Genomic DNA, 24,378 nt, shown 5'->3' with positions numbered 1-24,378 from the left:
CTGACACCAGCCAACCCCAGCCCTCCCTAGAAAGTAGCAATAACCACGCCAGTGTGGTATTGGAGAACAAGCAAAGAGCACTAGAACAGAGCAGGGAGCCCAGAAATAGACACACACAGATACAGTCAACAGATCTCTGACAAAGGAGCAAAGGCAGCGTGGTCTTTTAAAAAATGGTGCAACACCAGGGCAGGCACATGCAAAAGCAAATCTGGACATTGACCTTACACAGTACACAAAATTGACTCAAAACAGATTACAGATTTAAACGTAAAACACAAAACTGTAAAAAGTCTAGAAGATAACATAGGAGACAATCTACATGACCTTTGATTTAATCATCAGTTTTTTAGGTACAACACCAAAAGCATGATCCATGAAAGAAAAATATTGATGTTAGATTTCATGACAATTAAAAACTTCAGCTCAGCAAAAGACATTGTTAAAAGAATAAAAAGATGGGGCACCTGGGTGGCTCAGTCGGTTAAGCGTCCGACTCTTGATTTTGGCTCAGGTAATGATCTTACAATTTGTGAGTTCGAGCCCCACGTGGGGCTCCAGGCTGACAGCGCTGAGTCTGCTTGGGATTCTCTCTCTCTCTTCCTCTCTCTCCCTCTGCCCCTCCCCTGCTCTCTCTCTCTCAAAATAAATTAATAAGAACTTTAAAAAAATAAAGTATTAAATGTAAAAAGACTATCAATATAGAATTATATATATATATATTAATAAAAACTTTATAAAAATAAAGTATTAAACGTAAAAAGACTATCAATATAGAACTCTATATCTATCAATATAGAATTATATATAAGGAAAGTCCTGGCTCGGTCAGTTAAGTGTCTGACTTTGGCTCAGGTCATGATCTCACAGCCTGTGAGTTTAAGCCCCACATTAGGCTCCATGCTGACAGCTCAGCGCCTGGAGTCTGCTTTGGATTCTGTGTCTCCCTCTCTCTCTGCCCCTCCCGCAGCTTGTGCTCTTTCTGCCTCTCAAAAATAAACATTAAAAAAATTTATTTTAAGAATAAAAAGATAAGCCATGGACCGGGAGAAAATATTTACAAGACCTACATGTGATAAAGGGTTTGTGTCCAAAATATACACAGAATTCTTAAAACTCAGCAATAAGAAAACAACCAGATTAAAAAATGATCAAAAGACCTGAACAGACACCTCACCAAAGATGACATACAGATATCAAATAAACATATGAAAAGATGCTTAATATTATATGTGATTACTGAATTTCAAATTCAAATAACGAGATGCTACTATTAGAGAGAGATACATATCAGAGTGTTTAACATCCAACACACTGACAACACCAAACACTGGTGACAATTTGGAGAAACAGGAACTATCACCAGCTGCTGATGGGGATACAAAATGGCACAGCCATTTGGGAAGGCAGTTTGGCAGTTTCTTAGAGAGGTAAACATAGTCTTACTGTATGACCCAGCATTCATGCTCCTAGGTATTTATTCAAATGTGTTAAAAAGTTGTATCTTCAACAAAACCTGCACACAAATGTTTACAGACATTTTATTCATAATTGCCAAAAGTTGGAATCAACCAAAATGTCCTTTAATTAGGTGAATGGATTAAAAAAAAACTGAGTTACAACTACACAATGAAATATTCAGTGACAAAAAGGCATGAACTAGCGAGTCACAAAAAGGCACAGAGAACCCTTGAATGCATTTGCTTAGTGAAAGAAGTGAGTCTGAAAAGGCTACATACCATATGATTCCAACTCTAGGAAAGGCAAAACAAGAGAGGGAAAGAGTAAGATCAGTGGTTGTCAAGAGTTCAAGGGTGGGAGGAAGGAGGAATGAACAAGTGGAGCACAGGAATTTCTGACACCTTAAAACTATTCTCTACAACACTGTAATGGTGGATACACATTATTATTGTAAGAGCTCACAGAACTGCATAACACAAAGGGTGAATCCTACTCTAAACCATGGACTTCAGGTACCAATAAGGTATCAACATTGGTTCATCACTTGTAATGAACATGCCACAGTAATGAGAGATATTGATAAGAGGGGGAACGGAAGTGGGGAAAGGAGAGGGAAAAGATATGGGGACCTCTGCACCATCTGCTCAATTTTCCATAAACCTAAAACTGCCCTAAAAAATTCAGTCTATTAGGGGCACCTGGGTGGCTCAGTCAGTTAAGCATCTGACTCTCGGTTTTGGCTCTCAGGTTGTGATCTCACAGTTCATGATTGAGCCCCGTGATAGGTTCTGTGCTGACAGTGTGGAGCCTGCTTGGGATTCTGTCTCCCTTTCTCTCTCTGCACACCCCTTTCTCAAAATAAATAAATAAATAAACTTAAAAAAATACAGTCTATTAATTTTTTAAGTAGCACTAACCAATTGATGGAAAAGGAGAAATGCCTTTTTTAAGTAGCACTAACCAATTGATGGAAAAGGATAACGCCGCCATCCATAACCTCAGCAGAAAGACAGCCACTGCTGACACTTAGGTATAGTTCCTTCCAGTCCTTTTTCCAGCCTTTTTTCAAATGTCTATGTGCATGTCGTTTTTCCAAAGGGCTGAAATCATTCTGCTAAATGCATTCTGAAGGTTTATGATCTAGTTTTAGTTTGGATTTTTAACTGCAAAGAAAGTAGCCCATATAAAACATCAGTGATACCAAAAACAGATTTGAGAGGGGCCAGTTGCCATGGAAATGATTGAAAATAAATTTCACTTCACACTACACCCTGCTAATGCACTGACCAGAAAGAAGGAGAAATACTTGGAGTAACAGAAGAGCAGCCAAGATAGCTTCTAATCGAGAAGGAAAACACATCGGCCTAGTGAGGTTTCAAAGAGGCTAGAAGCATCAACCTGCAATTTAATTAATTAAGCTTTTTCAGCAACCACGCTGATGGAGGGAGAAAGCACCCAGGAATGGGAGACTGGAGTGGACCCCCTCGCCCCCACTGACAGTTAGTTTTACAGCCAAACAGCCAGCAGGTCTCCCTCCGGATGTGGGCTTGTCTCTGCAGTTGGTGCAAGGCCAGGAAACAAATCATTCCTCCCCTGCGATGGAGATGCTCCAAGTGTTTAGCAAGCTGCAAGGCCCAGGCGCCAAGTGATCGGTTTGGACACTGCATTGGCTCTTAACATTGGAGCAGGTCCTGGGGCAGCCCTCCTGCACAGGGCTTAACCCTTTAGATGCTGGGTGATGGGCAGTCTGGAGGTTCTGGGGCAGGGATCAGGATGTCAGAGTGCAGGGGGCACTCAGGGAGCTCAGGGGAGAGACTATTTTCCAACAGAAGAATTTGAACATATGAAAAATAAGGCCAGAGTAGCGTGTACCAACTGAATTCTGAACTTCCCGCAACCAACATCTTTATGAAAGACAAGACTATTTAGAACACGCGAGGGCAGCCCTCACGGGGAAAGCAGAGCTATTATCACCAAAAGGCAGCTGGTGGTGTAAAGACAGACATCGCTTCCTACCTAGGAAACAGCGCGACTACATATGTGAATAGATCCAGTTTCATTCCCAGCTCTGCCACGGATCACCATGAGTGATATACTCCCCAGTTTCCTCATCTGTAAAATGGGTATAACTGTTCTTCTCTCATTTCCTACCTAGGAAACAGCACGACTACATATGTGAATAGATCCAGTTTCATTCCCAGCTCTGCCACAGATCACCATGAGTGATATAATCCCCAGTTTCCTCATCTGTAAAATGGGTATAACTGTTCTTCTCTCATGGGTTATGGTAAGGATTCCACGAGCTAAGTCATGTGCAGTGCTAAGCACCAGGCCTGGCACAAAGCAGGCGCTCGCCCCCACCATCACAGGCCCTTGTGCTGCAGGTCTTTTTCTTTTCTTCTCTTTTCTATCATAGAGGATGGCCCCATTTCCCTTTCCCTATCCAGATTCCAATGTAGATGCCTGGCCACTGTTCCCATAAAAAGCCAGAGTCCCCAAAGTGTGAAATATCAGGCAGCTATCTTTTTTCTTTTTTTTTTTAAATTTTTTTTCAACGTTTATTTATTTTTGGGACAGAGAGAGACAGAGCATGAACGGGGGAGGGGCAGAGAGAGAGGGAGACACAGAATCGGAAACAGGCTCCAGGTTCTGAGCCATCAGCCCAGAGCCCGACGAGGGGCTCGAACTCAGGGACCGTGAGATCGTGACCTGGCTGAAGTCGGACGCTTAACCGACTGCGCCACCCAGGCGCCCCTTCAGTTATCTTTTTTCTAAGGCACCCATGAACAGCCCTGTACTCTGGAGAGGAACAAAGACTTCTGATGCCAAACCAACCCAGACCACAAAGCTATACCCTTACAGACACTGTGGGCAACAGCATCCCACTCAAAGCATAAGGATTGAGGATTATAGCTGCCAAGCATCCTCCAGGCCCAGGAAAACCCAGGGTTAAACAGTGGTCCATCCGTTACCAACATGTGACACCATTTCCAAATGGTCCAGAATACACCTGCTGTTTATTCTCCTTCTTTAAGCTTAGTTAATGGACTTATGTTCTTATTTTGAAAGAAAATGTACTATTAAAGAAACTATAGGTGATCAACCTATATCTGTTCCCATCTCCCACAAATGACAGTTGGTAGCATTTGTAATATTTGCATCAAGTCCTTTTAACACAAAAGAGGGGTGCCTGGGTGGCACAGTCAGTTAAGCGTCCGACTCCTGACTTCAGCTCAGGTCATGATCTCACGGTTTGTGGGCTCGAGCCCCATGTCGAGCTCCATGCTGGGCATAAAGCCTACTTGAGATTCTCTCTCTCTCTCCCTCTCCCTCTGCCCCTCCCCCACCAGCACACATGTGTGCATGTGCGAGTTCTCTCTCTCTGTCTCTAAAATAAAAAATAGGGGTGCCTGGGTGGCTCAGTCGGTTAAGCGTCCGACTTCAGCTCAGGTCATGATCTCATGGTCCGTGAGTTCGAGCCCCGTGTCGGGCTCTGTGCTGACAGCTCAGAGCCTGGAGCCCGTTTCAGATTCTGTGTCTCCCTCTCTCTCTACCCCTCCCCTGTTCATGCTCTGTCTCTCTCTGTCTCAAAAATAACAAATAAACGTTAAGAAAAAATTTTAAAAAAAATAAATAAATAAGTGAAACAAAAGAAATAAAATATGACACACAAAATTGAAATCTATCTTCTTACCTACTTTCAAATCTATTTCCTGCCCACTCTCCCAATTACTGTTAATGAATTTAATCTTTATCTAATCCAGTTCTACTTTATTCTTTGTTTTAAATGTTCCTATTTTTTTTTAACAGAAAGAAAACAAAAAGGAATGTGGAAAATATGCTAAATGAAAATGCCTGTGTGAGGAGGGGCTTTAGGGCCTCTGCAGCCAAGATACACCCACTCACCTGCTCCAGGAACAGCACACTCCTGGTAGGCAAAACTTATGGGGAGGTAGTCCTGCAAACTCACACCTACACACATCTAGAAAGCAGTGCAGACCCCTAGAAGACCCCATCCACTCAACTCCCAAAGGCTTACCTGGGTCCAGGTGTGTGAAAGAGCCCACCACGAAGTCCAGTGTGGACACGGCCAGCAGGAACAGCAGCAGCAGCTGGAGGCGGATTATCCATTTGACACCTGCTAGGTTAATCCCCAGCAAGGCCAGATGCACCGCCACCGAAATTCCTCGCACGGCCCAGATACTCCTGAGGCTCAGCAAATCGGAGATGGACTCAGCAAAGCCGGTGATGTACATGGCCCCTGCGACACACTGACAGGCAAGCAAGGTGGGAAGAGTTGGCAAGAGAACAGAGAATCAGGAACCCGTGGGTCAGACCCGCCCAGCACTGAGGGTTGCACCCACCCTCATCAGGGCTCAGCACCTGGGAACCAACATGGGGGAGGGGTCAGCGAGCCCTTCCTGGCCATGCCCTCTGCCTCTGGCCCCATTTCTTCTCATCTACGTCTCTACCATCACCCAGAGGGGAGCACAAATGCCAGTCAGTAGTGACTAAAATGAGAAGGAGGGAGATGGGACTCGGGGCCAAAGAGCACTCTGGACTTCTCTGTCTGAGTTATTCAAGAGCTAAACAGAATAGAAGCACACAGGGGGTCCCCTCGCAGAGCCTAAGAAAGGCACTAACGCAAACCCCAGTTTTTTCTCCACTTCTTTGTAGGTCACTATTATTTAAAAAAAAAAAAATTACCTGAAACTTAGAATAAGAAAAAAAAGTGGGCAGCAAATCCTTTCAATGTCATATGGAACAAAGGCTACCCAAGGACTGGCTAGGTGAATGTACTTAGTTCTACTCATTGTTTACTATTGATTAAACGTGTTAAATGTCCCAGACTTTATGAAGTTACTGTCCATTTATAGATTTTTTTTTTCCCAGCAGAGATGCAAATAGCTTCTGTCCAGTGGAACAGACAATCCAAAAGATTCGGTTTCTTATCCTGTAAGACATTAACCAATTTTGTATCAGCAATCTTATCCTTACATTTATTTATGAAATTGCTTCACCAGGAACTAGGTACATCTTACTGGCTCCTCCATTAATTAATTAGTTAAAAAAAAATCTTTGGTCCATGTATATTTTATATTTGCCTGAAAGTCATGATTTTATCTTTGAAAAAAATATTTAAGGGGCACCTGGGTGGTTCAGTGGATTAAGCACCTGACTTTGACTCGGGTCATGATCTCGTGGTTCATGAGTTCGAGCCCCATGTGGGGCTCTGTGCTGACAGCTCAGAGTCTGGAGCCTACTTAGGATCCTGTGTCTCCCTCTCTCTCTCTGCTCGTGCTCTGTCTCAAGAGAATATATATATAAATCTCAACTTCAAATAAATATTTGAAAATAACACCAACCTCACTTTTCATAATTCCTCAGCACCCTTCTCTCCATAAGGCTTGATCCTTCCCCACCCCCAGGCCACTGGGTCATGGTCATCACTGTGCTCTGTTCCCATTGTTCTCTCAGGAAACAAATTCTTCTTGGGCCTCAGTCAAGTTCCTCCTCCATGAAGCCTTTCCTCATCCCCCTTTTCTGAATAAATATTATGCTTACTGCCAGTAAGTAATGCAATTAATTATCTGGGTCAGTAGTCTATTCTTAGTTCATGCATATAAGCTTGTCCCCTACCCCAAGCCACCAAGAATGCAAACATCCTAAAAAACAAAAATGTTTATGCTGATCATACCTCTTCAAAGCCCCTACATTTGCTAACTATGTTGCAAACATTCAACAGATATTTTGTGATATGTTGACTGTATGAAAAGAGTTCTGGGAAGCGGGTACCATTAATTTCCTGCTCTTTTAGGTAAAGACCAGAAGGGCGATATAATTTCTGTACTGGAGATGAGCTCAGGAAGGAGGTCCCATTCTTCACTGAGATCAGCTCATTTTGCTACTAGACATATACCATCATTGTCAATGTTCCCCAAACTTACACTAGGCATTTCTGTCTATATTGGAGTGGGGAGGGGGGAGCCCAGTAAATGTAAGCAGAAGGAAAGTCATCCTTGAGAGAGAGAGAGATGAGAGAGAAACATCACCTCATGACTCAAACTTACACTTGGCTAAATAACAAGAGTGTGACAGGCATAAGGATGCTGCTATTCTGTCACTATCTGGCCAGGTCAACAGGACTCTGCATGGCCAGATATATCAGAATTTAAAAAAACAAATGGTAACAATGCAGTGATGATCATCACCTTCCCAGGTGTCTGACACCACACATGTGCAGAGGGTGACACCAGAACTGGAATGCAACCATTTGCATCTGGAGCTTCCAAACCCACCATTTTCCTTTTCTAGCTGGTGAACAGAATTTGCTCACATGAAGTGGGCCAAGCAGTAAAGACTGCCTTTGTCTCCAGTGGCTCCAGTAGAGTCCCTCTCTCCAATTCATAGCTAAAATCACTTTTTAGCCTGAAGATGCTAGGAACAAAACATAAAGGAGAAGCCTGTGGAGGTTGTGTGAAAGGACATGGTGGTTAGGAGCATGGACTGTGAAATCAGACCGGGGCCAAATGCTGTGGCTCCCAGGCTTAGCTGTGTGACTTGGGAAAGTGTTTTAAGCTCTCTGTGCCTCATTTCCTCATCTGTGAAATACAAATAATAATAATAGTACTTGCTTCAAAAGTTATTGTGAGGGGGCACCTGGCTGGCTTAGTTGGTTGAGCGTCCAGCTCTTGGTTTTGGCTCAGGTTGTGACCTCATGGTTCTCGAGTTGGAGCCCCGCATTGGGCTCCACATTGACAGTGGGTAGCCTGCTTGGGTTTCTCTCCCTCTCTCTCTGCCCCTCCCCCACTCGCACTCTCTCTCTTTCAAAATAAATAAAGTCAAGGAAAAAAGAAGTTACTGTAACGGTGAAATGAGATAATTTATGTAAGTTCTTAGAACAGTATCTGGCTCATAGTTTGAGTTATAGAGATACTAGCTATTGGCCTTATCATTTTTACTGTACTATTATTAGCTACTGAAAAAGAAGGAACAGTAGTTAGCCATGAATTTCATAAAATACTTTGTTAATGTTAAATAGATGATGGTATTGTCACTGGAAATTTGCAATGTAACTTATAAATAAGGATTCTTAAAGCTGAAAAGACTTACTATGAAGGAAACCAATAACAACCACAAATTAAACCGTCTTCTCAAAATCTAAGAGCTTTGGGGTAAGAGGTGAGGGTATTTATGGAATGTGGGGGAGTCAAAGTGTCATAGAGATTTCATATTTGGTAGGAGGATGAACATAGTAAGCAATGTTGCTCGGTTGATAACTATAGGAAAAGTATAATTATGGCTTTTCTAAGGGTGGACTATAACTCTTCTCAGAACAAAAAGCACAGTAGAACTTCCAAATCAGCAAGGGGAAAACATACCATAGAAATAAATTTGAGCCATGTTGGCAAAATAATGAGTTTTTTAAATTTCAAATGATCTAGAAAGTAATGAAAAGGAGAATATTATATCCTAAAACTTGAGAGGCACACTAATCCTGCATTCAGAATGAAAAAAAAAAAAGTATAACCCTAAATATTTTTATTAGTTAAAAAGGGCAGAAAAAAAATAAAATATTTAACTTAAGACATGATAAAAAAGACCAATATAAATAAAAAGACAGTAGGAAGAGGCATTTAATAAAAGGAAATATGAAATTAATAAAAGAAAAATAACGAAAGAAAGAATTCAGAGAATAAAAGCTGATCCTTTAAGAGAAGCCTGGCTGTCCCTGTCTGTGGAATATGTGACTCTTGATCTCGGGGTTGTGAGTTTGAGTCCCATGTTGGATGTAGAGATTACTTAAAAATAAGATATTTAAAATAAAAATAACAGCTGATCCTTTAAGAGATAAATAAAATACATACACACCTAGCAGTCTGATTAAGAAAAGAAAAAATTACAGATTTTAGGAATGAGAAAAGAAATATAACTACTCTTATAGAAGAGAGTAAAATGATGAATACAGAAGACAAATGTGCCATGAATTATCGTACATTCATATTAGGCAATGCTAAGCTACTAGTTAAAAAGCACAGGTTTAGGGGCACCTGGGTGGCTCAGTCGGTTGAGCATCTGACTTTTGATTTTGGATCAAGTCATGATCTCATGGTCTGTGAGTTCAAGCCCTGCATGGGGCTCTGCACTGGCAGTATGGAGCCTGCTTGGGATTCTCTCTCTCTCACTCTCTCTCTGCCCCTTTCCCACTTGTGTGAGCTTGCATGAGCTTCCACAGATGCACTCTCTCTCAAAACAAATAAACAGTTTTTTCAAAAAAGCACGGGCTTTTTTGAAACACTGACCTTGAGGAATATCTATAACTTATTGTTAAGTGAGAAACACAAACCATGGAATAGAGTATAAACTCTGTCCCCATTTTTGTAAAAACAAGCAAGCACTTCAACAATCATGAATTCACATACATAAACACAGGGAAGGTGGCAGAAAAGGATGGTGGGTATTCACAATGGACACCTTAGGATGGGGAGGGAAATAAACTTTTTCTTTACATTATCGCTGATATGTTAACTAGTTACAATGAACATAATTTTGTAACTTTAAAAGAATTTTATAAGGGAAAAATAAAAACAAATATATTAAGATTTGCAGACTTTATGCAAATGCTACACTTAGGTACGGAGAGCACGGTGTGTCTAGGAAGCAAAGTTCCCCCCACACCTCTCTGCCCACTGAGCTTGACACCCCCACCCCAGAGGTATGGACAACACCACAGACCCCTCCCCAGAGAAGTCCAGCTACCCTCCCCTCCAACCATGAGTACACCTCTTCACTGGAAAACATCCCTGTCGACTTGTTTAATGCATAAACACCCCCAGAGTTTATTATGTATATATTTTTAAAGTTTATTTATTTATTTTGAGAAAGAGAGAGAGAGAGAGAGAGAGCGCACAAGCAGGGAAAGGACAGAGAGAGGGAGAGAGAGAATCCCAGTGTGGGGCTCAAACTCACGAAACTGTGAGATCATGACCTGAGCAGAAATCAAGAGTCAGACACTTGACCAATTGAGCCTCTCAGGCACCCCTATTATAGTTTTTCAGTATTTTTATCACCTCTTAAAGTTTATAATCACAGACATTCCTTTTCCCTTTTCTTTCTAATCTTCTGCTGCAGGGAGCTGGGGGCGTCACCCACCATTTCATAGAGAGAAAGTGACCTACTTTCAGGGCAGAACACTTCCACTCCAACATGTTTATGTTACAACAACTGCACCTCACAATCATGGGCATGTTGTTTTTCATCTCTGGGTACCTACCTAACAGACCAGAGCTGCCCTCCACACCCCTCCTTTCTGACATGAAATCCTTGTTTAAGGTTCAAGCTGCTTGACTGCGTTAACTCCCACAACAAAACTCCAGCCCATATCAGGTCTACGAAAGTTTTCCAGTTCTCCATGGTTTTTGCACAGTCCAGCAAAGACCATGTAAAGCAGTAATTACAGACACAACCATGCAGGTGAAAGCCGTATATTTTGGTATCTAGGGTAAGCAACCTCAAAGAAGCCCTCAGACCCAAAAGTGAATGGGGCAGAGGGAGCCTGGATGACTCAGTCAATTAAGCATCTGAGTTCAGCTCAGGTCATGTCTCACAGTTCGTGGGTTTGAGCCCCGTGTCGAGCTCTGTGTTGACAACTCAGAGCCTGGAGCCTGCTTCAGATTCTGTCTCTGTCTCTCTCTTGCCCCTCTCCCATTCTCTCTCTCTCTCCCCCCCCCACTCAAAAATAAATAAAACATTGAAAATTTTTTAAAAGTGAGTGGGGCATAGAGTGAGGAGGGGCTCCAGTTCACTGTTTCCTCCACTGGCCAAGGGGTCACCAACAACTCAGAGAGATGATGGGGAAGGATTTGGGAGGATGCAGGGTTATGAAAATATTTGCAAGCTTTAAAATGATTATTTTAAGTGTTTATAGTCTCTCTATTTTTTCAAGATTTTATTTTTAAGTAATCTGTACACCCAATATGAGGCTCAAACCCACAACCCTGAGATCAAGAGCTTGCATGCTCCCTGACTCAGCCAGCCAGGTACCCTTATATCGTCTAAATTTTTATGCCTGAAACAAGTGTTAGCAAACTTTAACATGCTGGCCAAATCCTGCTTGCTGCCTGTTTTGGTAAAAAAGTTTTATAGGAACACAGCTAAGCCCAGTTTTTCATATTGACTATGGCAGCTTTTGAACTACAACAGCAGAATTGAATAGTTGTGACAGAGATATACGACTCATAAAAACTAAGATATTTACTATCTGGACCTTTATAGTGGAAGTCTGCTGACCCCTGCTCTAGGGCAAGCAGGCAATCTGCTCAGCAGTCATTAAAAATAAATGAGTGTATTCATGCCCTGGAATGACGGGGTTACAGGTCAGTAAGACCCAGGAATAGGGACCCTCAGAAAGCCCAATTACACCCTGAAAGAAGGGTCTCGAGTCAGTGACCTAACCTTCCACCTTAAGAAACTAGAAAAAGAAGAGCAAACTAAACCCAAAGGAAGCAAGAGAAGGAAATACTAAAGACTGGAGTAGGAATAAATTGGAGACCAGAAAAAAAAAAAAAAAAGAAAAAAGAAAAACCAACAAAACCAAAACTTTCCTTAACTAGACTGACTGAAGAAAAAAAAAAAAAAAAGGAGCAAGGTCTCAAATGATTAAAATCAGGAATGGAAGGGAAGCCATTACTACCAATTTTACAAACACTAAAAAGATTATAAGGAATCTATGAATGATTTTACACCAATAAATTAAATAACAGAGATAAAATGGACAGATTCCTAGAAAGACACAAACTACCAAAACTGACTCAAGAAGAAATAGAAAATCAGATTATGCCTATATAAGTGATTGAATTAGTTATCAAAACACTTCCTACAAAGAAAAGCCAGGGACCAGATGGTTTCACCACTAAGTTTTACCAAACATTTAAAGAAGGATTAACACTAATCCTTTAGAAACTCTTCTAAAAAATAGAAGAGGAGGGAACACCTCCCAACTCATTCTATCAGGCCAGCTTTATCATGAGACCAAAACTAGACAAAGAGATCACAAGAACACTACAGACCAATATTCCTCATGAATACATACCCCAAATCCTCAACAAAATCCTAGCGGAGTGAATCCAATAGCATATAAAAAGGGTTATGCAGCACCCACACCCTGATCAGAGAAGCCAGCCCAGGTCAGCAGCAGGCAAAGGAGAGGCGTACTGAAGACGCCAGCCAGAGGGGCTCCGGTGTTTCTCACCGAGACCCGAACAGAGAGCAAGCTAAGCAAGAGAGGGTGTAGATGGGGTGGCTGTTCGGCAGCAGCTGCCAGTGTGCAGAAAACACTTTTTCTGTGAACACCCTTCCTCTGAAGCAACCCACACACAGGAGACACGACATCCCAGCTTCCCCTCTACAGGGGCCCTTCACTGGCCCCCGGTTTGGCACTGGCCCCTGTCGTGGCATTTGTTGCTGCAGGTAAGCTTGCTTACCCAGAGAGCAGGGCTGCAACCTGGCTAGGAGACAGCGCAGAAGTAAAACATCGACAGACAAATTTCCAGGGTAATAAAGTAAACTAACCATGTATTTCTCACTCCCAAGCTACGGAGCTTAAAGATCTTTCTCCAGTAAAGGCAAGTGGCTTTAAGAGTGCAGTGACAATCTCTCTGCCTTTCATGCATGTCACACACACACACACACACACACACACACACACACACACACACAGACACACACATACACACACCCTTTGCGCTGTTGGAGAATCAGATGTAGTTATACTAAAATAACCCTGCTGAAAAAGAAAAGAACAAACGTATCCTTTCTTTGAGGAGACTCTTGTACCCTTAGACAAATTCTTTTCTTGAAACTGTGTTTTCAACCACCCACCACCCTTTGCACCATCATAAAAGCCTTTCTCAAGCCAAGAAGTGCTTACAAAGAGCTGCTTCTTAATGTCTGTCTTTGTTTCGTCCTCATTAGGTCACCATCCCTGTGTTTTAGCTAAGTAAGTCCCAGTGCTTTTCCCTGCTCACTAGTTTTCTGAGAGCCTGTGTCCACCCTGCTGCACCGCCCCCTCCTTCTCAGACAGGGCGTCCACACACGGCTCTGGCCTCCTCGGCAAGGCCTTCAAGCTGTCAATGAGCCTGGAGCTCCAGCTCATTTGAGAAGTGCCCGCGTCCAGGAAAGTCTTTTGGCACAGGTAAAATGTCCCTTCTTCAGCACTAAAGTGCCCCAGGGACAGGGCCACCCAGCTGCCACCTGGGCTCGGGCCACTGTCATGCACTCCCCTCCCTACAATGGGCATCAAGAATAGTTCCAGCCAAGCCCTGCATTCCTGGGCAGATCAGGATGCCACAAGGCACCAGAGGTAGAGAGGAAGGAGCCCTGGACTCTGGGTCAGGGTCCTGGACAGTGGGCTAAGCTATGCCTCTGAGCTCCCTCTCAGAGCCCCAGTCTGCCCATCTATAAAATGGGGCCAATTACCCCAACTTGCCTCTCCTCAGATCAAATGGGAACATGGATGAGAAGATGGTGGCAAACAGCCAAGTGAGGGAACAGATCCCATATGCTGATGGCCTCAGGGCAAAACTCCCCTCCCCCAGCCCCCAGGCTCACCTGTCCAAACACGTACAGTAGCCCAATCGTGCCACCGGTCTGCCCACCAAGGACCGAGGAGATCATCGAGTAGACACCACCGCTGCCAACACCACAGTGCTCCCCAACACCGATGCCAGACAGCACGGTGATGAGGGCCACCAGGATGACAAAGGACACCAGAAACATGCCCATGAGCACTCCTGTATTTCCCTGCAGCAAAACAGCAAGAAGCAAGGTCAGGGGTTAGGACAGGGAGGCCCTGCCAGTCAGGCCCCTCCCAGGAGCACTAACCACCTCCCCCGACACCTCCAGAGCTGCAACAGGGGTCGGGGAGGAAGAGCTGGTTACCTGAAAAAGGACAGAGGCAGCCCACAAGCGTAAGGCCTGGAAGAAATTTCAGATGAAGGGAAACATCTTTGCTTCAAACTCTTCACTGACTTCCCACTGCCAATAGGGTAAAGTCAAAGCAACTGGATACCCTCATGAGGCCCCTCCCCATCCATCCCCTCCCCGCCCTCCAGTCTGTCTCATCCCTGTGCCCCAGCAGGAAGTCACATGCTCTTCCCCACCACCCTCCTGGGCATGCCTTTCCTGCTCACTCCATCTCCTAGACAGCCTCACTCCATCTCATCCTTTTAGGTTAGGGGCCACCTCCTCCGGAAAACTGTCCCTGGAACCCTCCTCTGGTTTGTACAGTGCCCGGGCTTAGTACTTTCCACAGTATTTGTCAAGTACTGCTTCCAAGCCCATCTTTACCTCCGGGCTGTCAGTGCCAAGAGAGCAGGATGATGTTTTATCCAGTTATGCTTTATTCAGACAGTTTCTTATTTTGCTGATTTTATATTTTTAATGAAATTATAGAATTACTCTTTTCTTCCTTTGTTTGTGTTTTCAAATTGTTTGCATGTGATAATAAAATATCTTGCACCAATCTTTAAGTTTTCAGGCCAAAACTGCCACTTTAACATCTTCAAAATTATAAGTGTGCTATCAAATTATTCTTTAGAGTTCACATGGTCTATTTGAGACTCTGAGCATGACCTCTACTCACTCCAGCTTTATGCCACCTCCTAGAAGCTCTATCTTTTCTTTGCCATTTCACATTTGCCTTTTTTCCCCATGATCAAATATGATGTTTCAGGTAAAACGAATGTCAAAGCTGAAAAACAAGAGATCATTTCAGGGCAAAAGGATGCATTTGTGTGGCAGGCAGCTTCAAAGGCAGCCCCCCCATGACCCCCAGCCCCTGGCACACATGCCCCGTGTAATCTCCTCCCCTTGAGTTGGGGTTGGACCTGATGACTCACTTCTAATGAACAGAACTCTGCAGGAGATCACTTCTGAGATGAGGATAGAAAAAGACCGTGGCTTTCATCTTGGGTGCGCTCTCTCTCACTCTCTCTCTCTCTCTCTCTCTCCCTTAGACTGCTGGTCCCCGGGTAAGTGAGCTGCATGTAAGGAGGCAGCCCTAGGAAGAGGCCCACATAACAAGGCCAGCCAACAACTGCGCAAGTGATCTTGGAAACAGCTCCTCCTCTGGTAGAGCCTTCAGGTGGGAATGCAGTCCTGACTGAGAGCCTGCCTGTGACCCTGGGAGAGACTCTGAGCCAGCTAGGCTGCACTTGGATACCTGGACCACAGAAACTGTAAGATAATACATAAGATAATACACGTATTTGCCTCATGCTGCTAGGTACTGGACTAATTTGTTACACAGCAAGAGAAAATGAATACAACTTGTACCTTCACTTTGCAGAGGGAACTGACACCTCTGGATAGTCATTTCTCCAAAAAATAACCCAGTGGGAGGGTTCAGAAGAAGCCCTTACAGACTTAAGAAACAAAATAGAGGGGCGCCTGGGTGGCTCAGTCCGTTAAGCATCCAACTCTTGATCTCAGCTCAGGTCATGATCTCATAGTTCATGGGTTTGAGCACTACATTGGGCTCTGCTCTGACAGTGTGGAGCTTGCTTGGGATTCTCTCTCCCTCTCTCTCTGCCCCTCCGCTGCTCTCTCTTTCCCAAAATAAATAAATAAACTTAAAAAAAAAAGAATCAAAATAAAGAGAGTTGGGGTGCACCTAGCTGGCTGGCTCAGTCATCAGAGCATGTGAATCTTGATCTTGGGGTTATAAGTTTGAGCCCCATGATGAGCATAGAGCCTACTTAAAAAAATAGAGAAAGCTTACCTTTTTCTCCTTTCTACAATTCCATAACTACCTTGTGTGAAGCAGAGCCCAGGGACCCAGCTGTCACTGGCTACACCTTCCTCTGCCACACAGCAGTCAGACTGATGGGCCTCCCTTGGACACAGGCTGGAGAGGTGCTGGGCAGTGAGGTGGCCCTTAGGAAGAGGTTAAAAACAGAGGTGGATCCCAGAAGCCTAAATCTGCCTGCACAACAAGGAGTCTGAGATGAAGGCTTTGTGTTTTTGTAAGCAGAAGGCCCTGTAAGTCTGGGAAGGGTGTAGGAGGCATAAATTCTTATAGCTACACTAGGGAGTTTGGCTGACCCTACTCTAAGCTTTCACATGTTAACTAAAAAAAAAAAAAAAGTCACCCACTCCTGGGTGGGTCTGATTTAAAAAAAAAATTTTTTTTTAATTTTTTTTAACATTTATTTATTTTTGAGACACAGAGAGACAGAGAATGAACAGGGGAGGGGCAGAGAGAGAGGGAGACACAGAATCTGAAACAGGCTCCAGGCTCTGAGCTGTCAGCACAGAGCCCGACGCGGGGCTCGAACTCACGGACCGTGAGATCATGACCTGAGCCGAAGTCGGACGCTTAACCAACCAAGCCACCCAGGCGCCCCTAAAAAAATTTTTTTAACATTTATTTATTTTCAAGAGACAGAGACAGAGTGTGAGTGGGGGAGGGGCAGAGAGAGAGGGAGACCCAGAATCTGAAGTAGGCTCCAGACTGCAAAGCCCGAAGCAGGGCTCGAACCCACTAAACGTGAGATCATGACCCAAGCTGAAGTCGGACGCTTAACCAAGTGAGCCACCCAGGCGTAACCCAGGCCATGATTAAGGCTGAACCCTGAGCTAATGACCTAGGTAAAAGAGCTCAGGAAGGTCTGGCCTCACCTAGGCCTCCTGAGGGGCTAAGAACCCCATACACCTTGTCACAGCTCAGCTTTCCTCCCCCAGAATTTGCCCATGCGATGGTTAATTTTCTGTGTTAACTTGGATAGAATATGGTGACCATATATTTAGTCAAACAGTAATCTAGATGTTGCTGTAAATGTAGTTTTTTTTGTTTGTTTGTTTTTGTTTTAGCTGTGCTTAACATTTACAGTCAGTAGACTTTAAGTAAAAGAGATTACTGTCTAGGGGCACCTGGGTGGCTCAGTCAGTTAAGTGTCCAACTTCAGCTCAGGTTAGTGGGTTCAAGCCCCACGTCAGGCTGTGTGCTGACAACTCAGAGCCTGGAGCCTGCTTCGGATTCTGTGTCTCCCTCTCTCTCTCTCTCTGCCCCTCCACCACTCGCACTCTGTCTCTCTCTGTCTCTTGAAAATAAATAAATGTTAAAAAAGAAAATTTTTTGTTAAAAAGAGATTACCGTCTATACTGCCAAAGGGCCTCATCCAATCTGTTGGAAGGCCTTAACAGCAAAGACTGAGGTTTCCCAAAGAAGAAAGAATTCTGTAGCCAGACTGCAACACAGAAATTCCGCCTGTGCTCCCAGTCTTTGGATTCAAGCCTGCAACATCAATTCTTACCTGAGTCTCACTTGGACTCACCAGACCCCCCAGTCATATATATAGGACATCCTATATATCTCTTATAGATATATAGCTCCTATTGGTTCTGCCTGTGTTCCCCTGAAGAACCCTGACTAGTACATTCCACACCTTGAATGACCCCCTCTCTCTTTCATCTGTGCAACCCAGCTCACCTCTCAAAGCCTGGCTGAACCACACCTCTTCCAGGAAGCTTTCCTGGACACTTAGCCACCATATGTTCATAGCCTATTCCACTCCTGAGGTATTTAATACTGCTTTGAGAAACCACTTGGATTCCTGATGTGAAATCTACCCAGGACTGTTAGCTCACCAGAGGGAAGAACAGGGCCTTCTGTTTTATAATCCCATTGGTACCTTGTAGTGCCTGGAACACATTAGGTGCTCATCAGTGACTCCTGACTGGCTAGCCTTTTGTTTCGAGCAGCCTGTTTAGTTTACTGGTGTCCCAGGAAGAAGGTGCCATGTAAGGGGTTCAGAACCCCTGCTCAGGACACACATCTGCTTGGAAGCTCCCAGGATGCCTTCAGAAAAGACACAAAGAAGAGGCCTTTGGTTTCTCCGTGGAGGAAGCAAACGTACCCCCATGATCTCATGCACCTGTGATCAAGCACTGCCATGTGCAGCCTCTCACACAGGTTCTGTGTGTGGTGGGACAAGGCAACCAGTGCCACCAGGAGGGCACCAGACAAGTTGAAAAATACCAGGAAAGCAGGAGAGGGTTACAAACCGGAAGCAAAACTGCCACCAGTCTGCTCTCTCTGATCCACCTCTAGTCCCACCCATGATGTGCCCTGATTCACATTGCTCATATTTCTGTGCTCATATAACTTAAACCCATGGCGAGGCTCCCATTGGAGGCTTTGTCTGAGGCCTAGGTTCTCAGGATTCTCATTTAAATAGCAATGCTAGTTATATGTGCTTGCTTCTTATTTCATGTTTCTGGAGCATCCGTGCTTCAGGAATCTGTTGCCTGCCCTGTGGAATGCCCAAGAGTGCAGACCTTTCCGTGTCACAAGCTCACAAGAAACTCCAGGGCCACCAGCTCATCACTCACCACTAACCAGCCAGTCCTCAGGAAAAGGACAACCCCAAAAATGTTGATCATGCAGGATGTGAACACACCGTCCCAGGTCCCAAACAGCACTGGCTCCCACACAAACAGCTGGCTCTTCCACCAGGGCTGGGGCTGGGCCAGCGCCCCCTGAAAACAGAGCACACAGAATTCAGCATGCAGCGCTTCAGAGGGCCAGCAAGGGGAAGGAAAGGGAAGTAGAACAGGAGGTGGGTAGGAGAACTCCGCTCTGACATACATCCACCCTACTATGCCAGGGCAGGTGTGAATGTGCACACAGTCTTGAAGATTGTTTCTGCAAAAGTGTCGCTGTTCTCTCCCGACAGTGATCCCTGTACCCACACAGGCACAGACTGGTTGTCCAGCAGGTCGGTTCCCTTCTGGCCACTCAGTAGACCACTCCCAGCACGGCCGCAGGTAGGCGTGGCCATGTGACTGAGTTCTGGCCTCTGGAAACTAGGTAGAAGTGTTGTGTGTCACTTCTAGGTGAGTGTGGGATTCTAAGTTCCAGCTTTCTGGATAAGGCCACTTTCCCTCCCAGTATCCCCGTCCCACCGGGATAGCAGCTTCCAGCAGTTACTAATCTTCGTGTAGACTTCCTTTATGTTTTTAGAGCCTCCGTCCCTAATACTGTTGTAATGAAATCTGCATATTAAATTACTTCTGTTTAAAATGCCTGGGGCACCTGGGTGGCTCAGTCATTTAAGTGTCCAACTTTGGCTCAGGTCATGATCTCCCAGTTTGTGGGTTCGAACCCCATATCAGGCTCTGTGCTGACAGCTCAAAGCCTGGAGCCTGCTTCGGATTCTGTGTCTCTCTCTCTCTGCCCCTCCCCTGCTCATGCTTGCTCTCTCCCTCTCTCTCAAATAATTAAACATTTTTAAAGGTTTTTTTTAATGCCTGGAGCGGTCTCTGTTCTCTTGCCTGAACACCGGTGTTACAGTGATCTCTAAGCTCCATTCCATCCCACACCCCAGGATTCTAAGGCCTCCTTTGGCAGCTGTTTAGAACCAGAGGCTTATTTATAAGCAGTTAAACAGATGCCTACCTTATTTTTCTAATTCAAAAATAACAAAGGCACTTTAACAAAACACTCAAATGGAAACTCTTTACTAAAAAGACTAAACCTTGTGGAAATACTAAAATGACTTGCAGAAAACTAGTAGCAGCTCATGTTGTGAGCTGCTCTTGCACAGGACAGTAGTCTAACGTCACACGTCACTAGTCTTCCAGTACCTCAAACTACCATAGCAGTGATCAGGGGTTCTCACCTTACAGGGACTAGGAAGCCCCAACTATGGACCGGTGTGGACAAGCAGTCTACCTGGAGCATGTATGTGATCTATAAGCACAGTGAGAAGGCAGAAAAGTTAAGACTACAGGAAATAAAATCTAAGGTCAGAGCTTCTGAATGGCTGAGAGCAAAGGATGTGCCCATGATCGAGGACCCAAAGCTGAGGCCAACCGGCCTCGGTCAAAACAAAAGGAGAGGAGCCCAGCTCCTCTTCTCCTCTTGTAACATGCACCCACAGACCTAGAAAGGTCCTAAAAAAACCATCAGGGCAGTCAGTTAAGCCTTAAGCACTCCATGGGATGGCATAACCCACCAGTCCCTGACTCCAGTCAGAGCTCCTTTCATCTGTGTAGATTTCTGTTCATCTGTCTTTCACAAGCCTACATTTTCCTACCAAGGCCTGTTATAGGTCTGTTATTTATTAGAAACAGCAGTAACAATAGCAGCTCTCAGCAACGAAGAGCAATAATTCAGAGAGTGGCTTTCACCTTCCAAATCAATCTTCTCCTTTGATCCTCACAATGCCCCTGGGAGGCAGGCAGGGAGAGGGCCCCTGTTAGAGCAGAGGAAGGAGGCTGGGAGGAGAGACAGGATGGCCCCAAGTCCACGCCAGACTATAAAATCTGTACTTGGCCCTGCACCTCCGGTTATTTGCCCTTTGCTTTCCTAACAGCCAATTCTGTAGGTTCCCATTTGTAACATCCTGAACTTTGCTAAATTATGAAGACGTCTGTCTTACCCATGGATCTCCCATCATGAATTTAGAAATTTTATTCCTCTTCCATCCCAGCCTTCGCATGTCCACTCTGAAGGCTGCTTTATGTGTTTACCTAATGGCTTATGAGAAGCTTTCACTCCCTGGATCTCGTTGGGCTAAATCAGCCTTAAAGAGGCTTCCCAAAGGAGGCAGAAACTTAAGGAGACTCCGTACCCTGAGAATAAAAGTATAAATGGTTTTAAAAGAGCTTGGGGACCAGGTCATGACAGCTTATCTCAGGATGCTGAGGGGAATGTGCTTATTTTCTTCTTCTTTTTTTTTTTTTTTTTTTTTACCAAGTGACAAAAGAATATAACTAAGTCTTCCCAGCACCTGCATTTGCTCATCAGAGGCCAGTAGGAAGAGCCTGCGTTTAACTCCAAAGCTGCAACCCTGATGTTCTTGAGAGAGAGAGACCAGCATAAGCTCAGGGAGAGAGAGAAGAAGATACAGAAGCACAGGAAAAAGGGAAAGAGGATGAAACAGAGAACCCTAGAATAAAATGCTAAGTAGGTATTCTAGAGACCACAACGGCATTTCCCAGCCCCCCACCCCCTGCACTGACACGCTGTCTCTAGGCATCAGCATAGAAGCACCACTGGGTGCCCATTCCTCACACCTCTCCCGTCTCCACCATGTCCTGCAGCTGCACCACTTCCAGGATGCCCCCAGCCTCTGCCACTGCCCCACAGCTGACTTTTTAGGAGTCTGCCAGCTAGACGACTCAAACCAGTGACCTTGCAGAGTGACCAGTCAGAGGGCCCATGGCTGGTATGACTCTGACACCAATTCTGATGTGTGGGTTTTCCCCCCATACCAAGCATTTCTCCAGCACCAGCTGGGTGTCCTATAATCCAATTTAATTATGATATTTTTTATCTGGAAATAGTCATAAGACTGGTCAACCCCCCAATTCAGATGGTGGTCATAAGTGTAAATTGTCACCTGTGCTTCTGAAAGACTGGCTCTAAATCAGAGGTTCTCATGACACTCGCCTTGAGTTCCATTAGTTTGCTAGAACATCTCAAGTTATTCAGAGAAACACTTCACTTACTAGATTACCGCTGTTATAAAAGCATATAACCCCGGAACAGCCCATGGGAGATGCCCATGGGGGAGAAGTGTGTAGCTTCCATGCTCTCTCCAGGCACACGACGCTCCCCAAATGTCTATGTGTCTACCAGCCTGGAAGCTCTTCAAACCTCGTTCTTTGGGGGTTTTATGGATGCTTCACACATAGGCATAGTTGATTCAATCACCAGCCATTGGGATTTGACTCACACTCTCCAGCCCCCACCTCTCTCCCTGAAAGTTCCAACCCTCTAATCATGGTTGGTGCCCCGGGCAACCAGCCCCCATCCTTAGGTGCTTTCCAAAAGTCACCTTATTAACATAAACCCAGTTGTGGTTGAAAGGGGATGGTTATGAATATCCAGATACCCTTATCACTCTTATCACTTAAAAAATTCCAAGGGTTTTAGGAGCTCTGTGCCAGGGTTGGGGATAAAAACCAAATATTTATTTCTTATTATAAATCACAATATCATGACTGGCTACTCCACAACCTTAATCTCTCTCTGCCCTGCCAGCTTCTTCCAATTCCCCTTCACTCCTGCTCAGGCCAAGGGCAGAGCCATGGATCTGCACCCAAGCAGACATCCAACAGGAGAAGGGAATATCAGCTTCTCCCCCACACTCTAGAACCTCACACCCAACTCCCTCCTTTATGGGAGGGTAAGGAATCCCCTCATATTTCAGATATGCCCTGCCATGAAGGCTATGGCTCACAGATTCTCCTTCTGCGCCTCTACCCAGTCATTACTATCACTGGGGACAGGAGGAGGGAGAACAGCTGGGGTGATGGTAGGTGACAGTTGGACCAGTTCTGAGCTACCTTTTTCAAAAACATCCAGGGGCACCTGGGTGGCTAAAGCATCCAACTTCGGCTCAGGTCACGTTCTCGTGGTTTGGGGGTTTGAGCCCTGCATTGGGCTTCGTGCTGACAGCTCAGAGCCTGGGGCCTGCTTCAGATTCTGTGTCTCCCTCTCTCTCTGCCCCTGCCCCACTCACACTCTGTCTCTCTTTCTCAAAAGTAAACATTTAAAAATATAAAATAAATTTTAAAAATTTAAAAAATCCAGAAAAGTAGTTTTATTATTCACCCTCTGAGCTACTATGCCAGAGCAAGTTGGGTGGTACAGTGGGGAACAACAACAGCGGGGGCTTCTGCGGTGGCCCTGGGCTAAGCGCCATGCTCACACCGGACACAAGGCTGTCTACCAGAGCGGGGAGATGAATGACTTGGAGAAATTTGTCATTTTATCTGGAACCATTTGCAGGGAGGTCCTGCTGCCATGTCATGGACCAAGTCTTGTCTTTCATGTCCAATTTGTCTAAGATGCTGTGGGGATCCACATGGGTGGCCCCAACGGCTGTGTGCCAAAAAATTAGCCAAGAGTTCCCAGATGTCACTAACAGTTAGATAGCTAAAGGAAAGGTCATGTTGTTTGCAGAAGCCAGCTGGGCCCCTGTGGGAGGCTGTGAGGTGTTGCCAAGGTCCAGATGAACACCTGTAGGGTGTCAGATGCCACAGGCCTCATCCTCAGAGTGAGGGCAGACAGAAACCCATGCATCTCAGAACTTACTGTAGGCTCAGCTTAGGATGGGGCAGCTTGCTAACTAACTAACTTTCAATAAGTTTGACCTCAGATTTGTCAGCAATTCCATTTGGAATCACTTTTTTAGAACCAAAGAATCAAAATTTCCAAGTGTAAGCATTTGGTTTGTGAGGGCCTTCTGAGACTTTCAGCTTCCTTCCAGACTTGGAGGATGCAAGGAATGCCCAGTCTCAACCCTGTCTCAAGGGGTCTTGCCCACCCCACTTTCACTTTGGTTTTGGTAGAGGCAGGAGTGACGTTGACCACCGTCTGGATAAGGCTAGAAAGCTTCAGGCTGTTCCTGGTGTCTCCATTCAGTTGGCAAAATGAGACAACCCCATAGGACACCACACAGTCAGTCTCAGTTTGCAAGACCCTGTGGGGTAGAGGGTTACGAGGAGTGAGTTCTAGGTGGGAGGGCAGTGGGTGCAGGGTGGGTGAAACGAGCAAGCAGGTGGGCCTCTATGGTCCCCATCCCTGAACCGCTCTTTTAACCATTTCAGATGCTGAGGATTCACTTAGTTTGAAAACCCCTTCCAGGGGACATAGATGCTAAGGAAGGGAAACAGAAACTTGCTCCTCACACAGTCCTCTTTCATGGAGGAAAGAGAAAAGGACAGTCTCTAGACCCTCCAGAGTCACAGTAGAGAATCATGAGCAGGTTTAGAAAAAAAGTATTCTCCTCTACAAACTGAAGTTCAATAGAAGAACAGATTTGTTCTCTCTGTAGACTGGTTTTTTTTTTTTTTTTTTCACTTGCAAGACTGGCACAGGCAGGTCCATGCTCAGGGGGGAAATAG

At 44.9% G+C, this 24,378-nt stretch overlaps 1 protein-coding gene across 1 annotated transcript in view; it reads right to left on the bottom strand.

The window, feature by feature from the left end:
- The window catches only part of SLC12A8 (solute carrier family 12 member 8), a 115,910-nt gene extending 96,609 nt beyond the window's left edge, over nt 1–19,301 (bottom strand). Inside the window, exons 1-4 of the mRNA XM_047100435.1 lie at nt 19,149–19,301; nt 18,853–18,999; nt 14,071–14,262; nt 5,501–5,732 (exon numbers count right to left, since the gene is read on the bottom strand). Coding sequence (XP_046956391.1) covers nt 5,501–5,732; nt 14,071–14,262; nt 18,853–18,999; nt 19,149–19,301 — 724 coding nt within the window. The remainder of the gene's footprint in view (nt 1–5,500; nt 5,733–14,070; nt 14,263–18,852; nt 19,000–19,148) is intronic.
- Between the last annotated feature and the right edge of the window lie 5,077 nt (nt 19,302–24,378).

Source organism: Lynx rufus, unplaced genomic scaffold (assembly GCF_022079265.1).
Source record: "Lynx rufus isolate CCGP_SWC_20201006 ecotype Redwood Valley unplaced genomic scaffold, mLynRuf1.p SCAF_5, whole genome shotgun sequence".
NCBI classification, from domain to species: domain Eukaryota; kingdom Metazoa; phylum Chordata; class Mammalia; order Carnivora; family Felidae; genus Lynx; species Lynx rufus.
The sequence above is the reverse complement of the archived record's forward strand: the minus strand, read 5'-3'. Positions and strand labels throughout refer to the sequence as shown.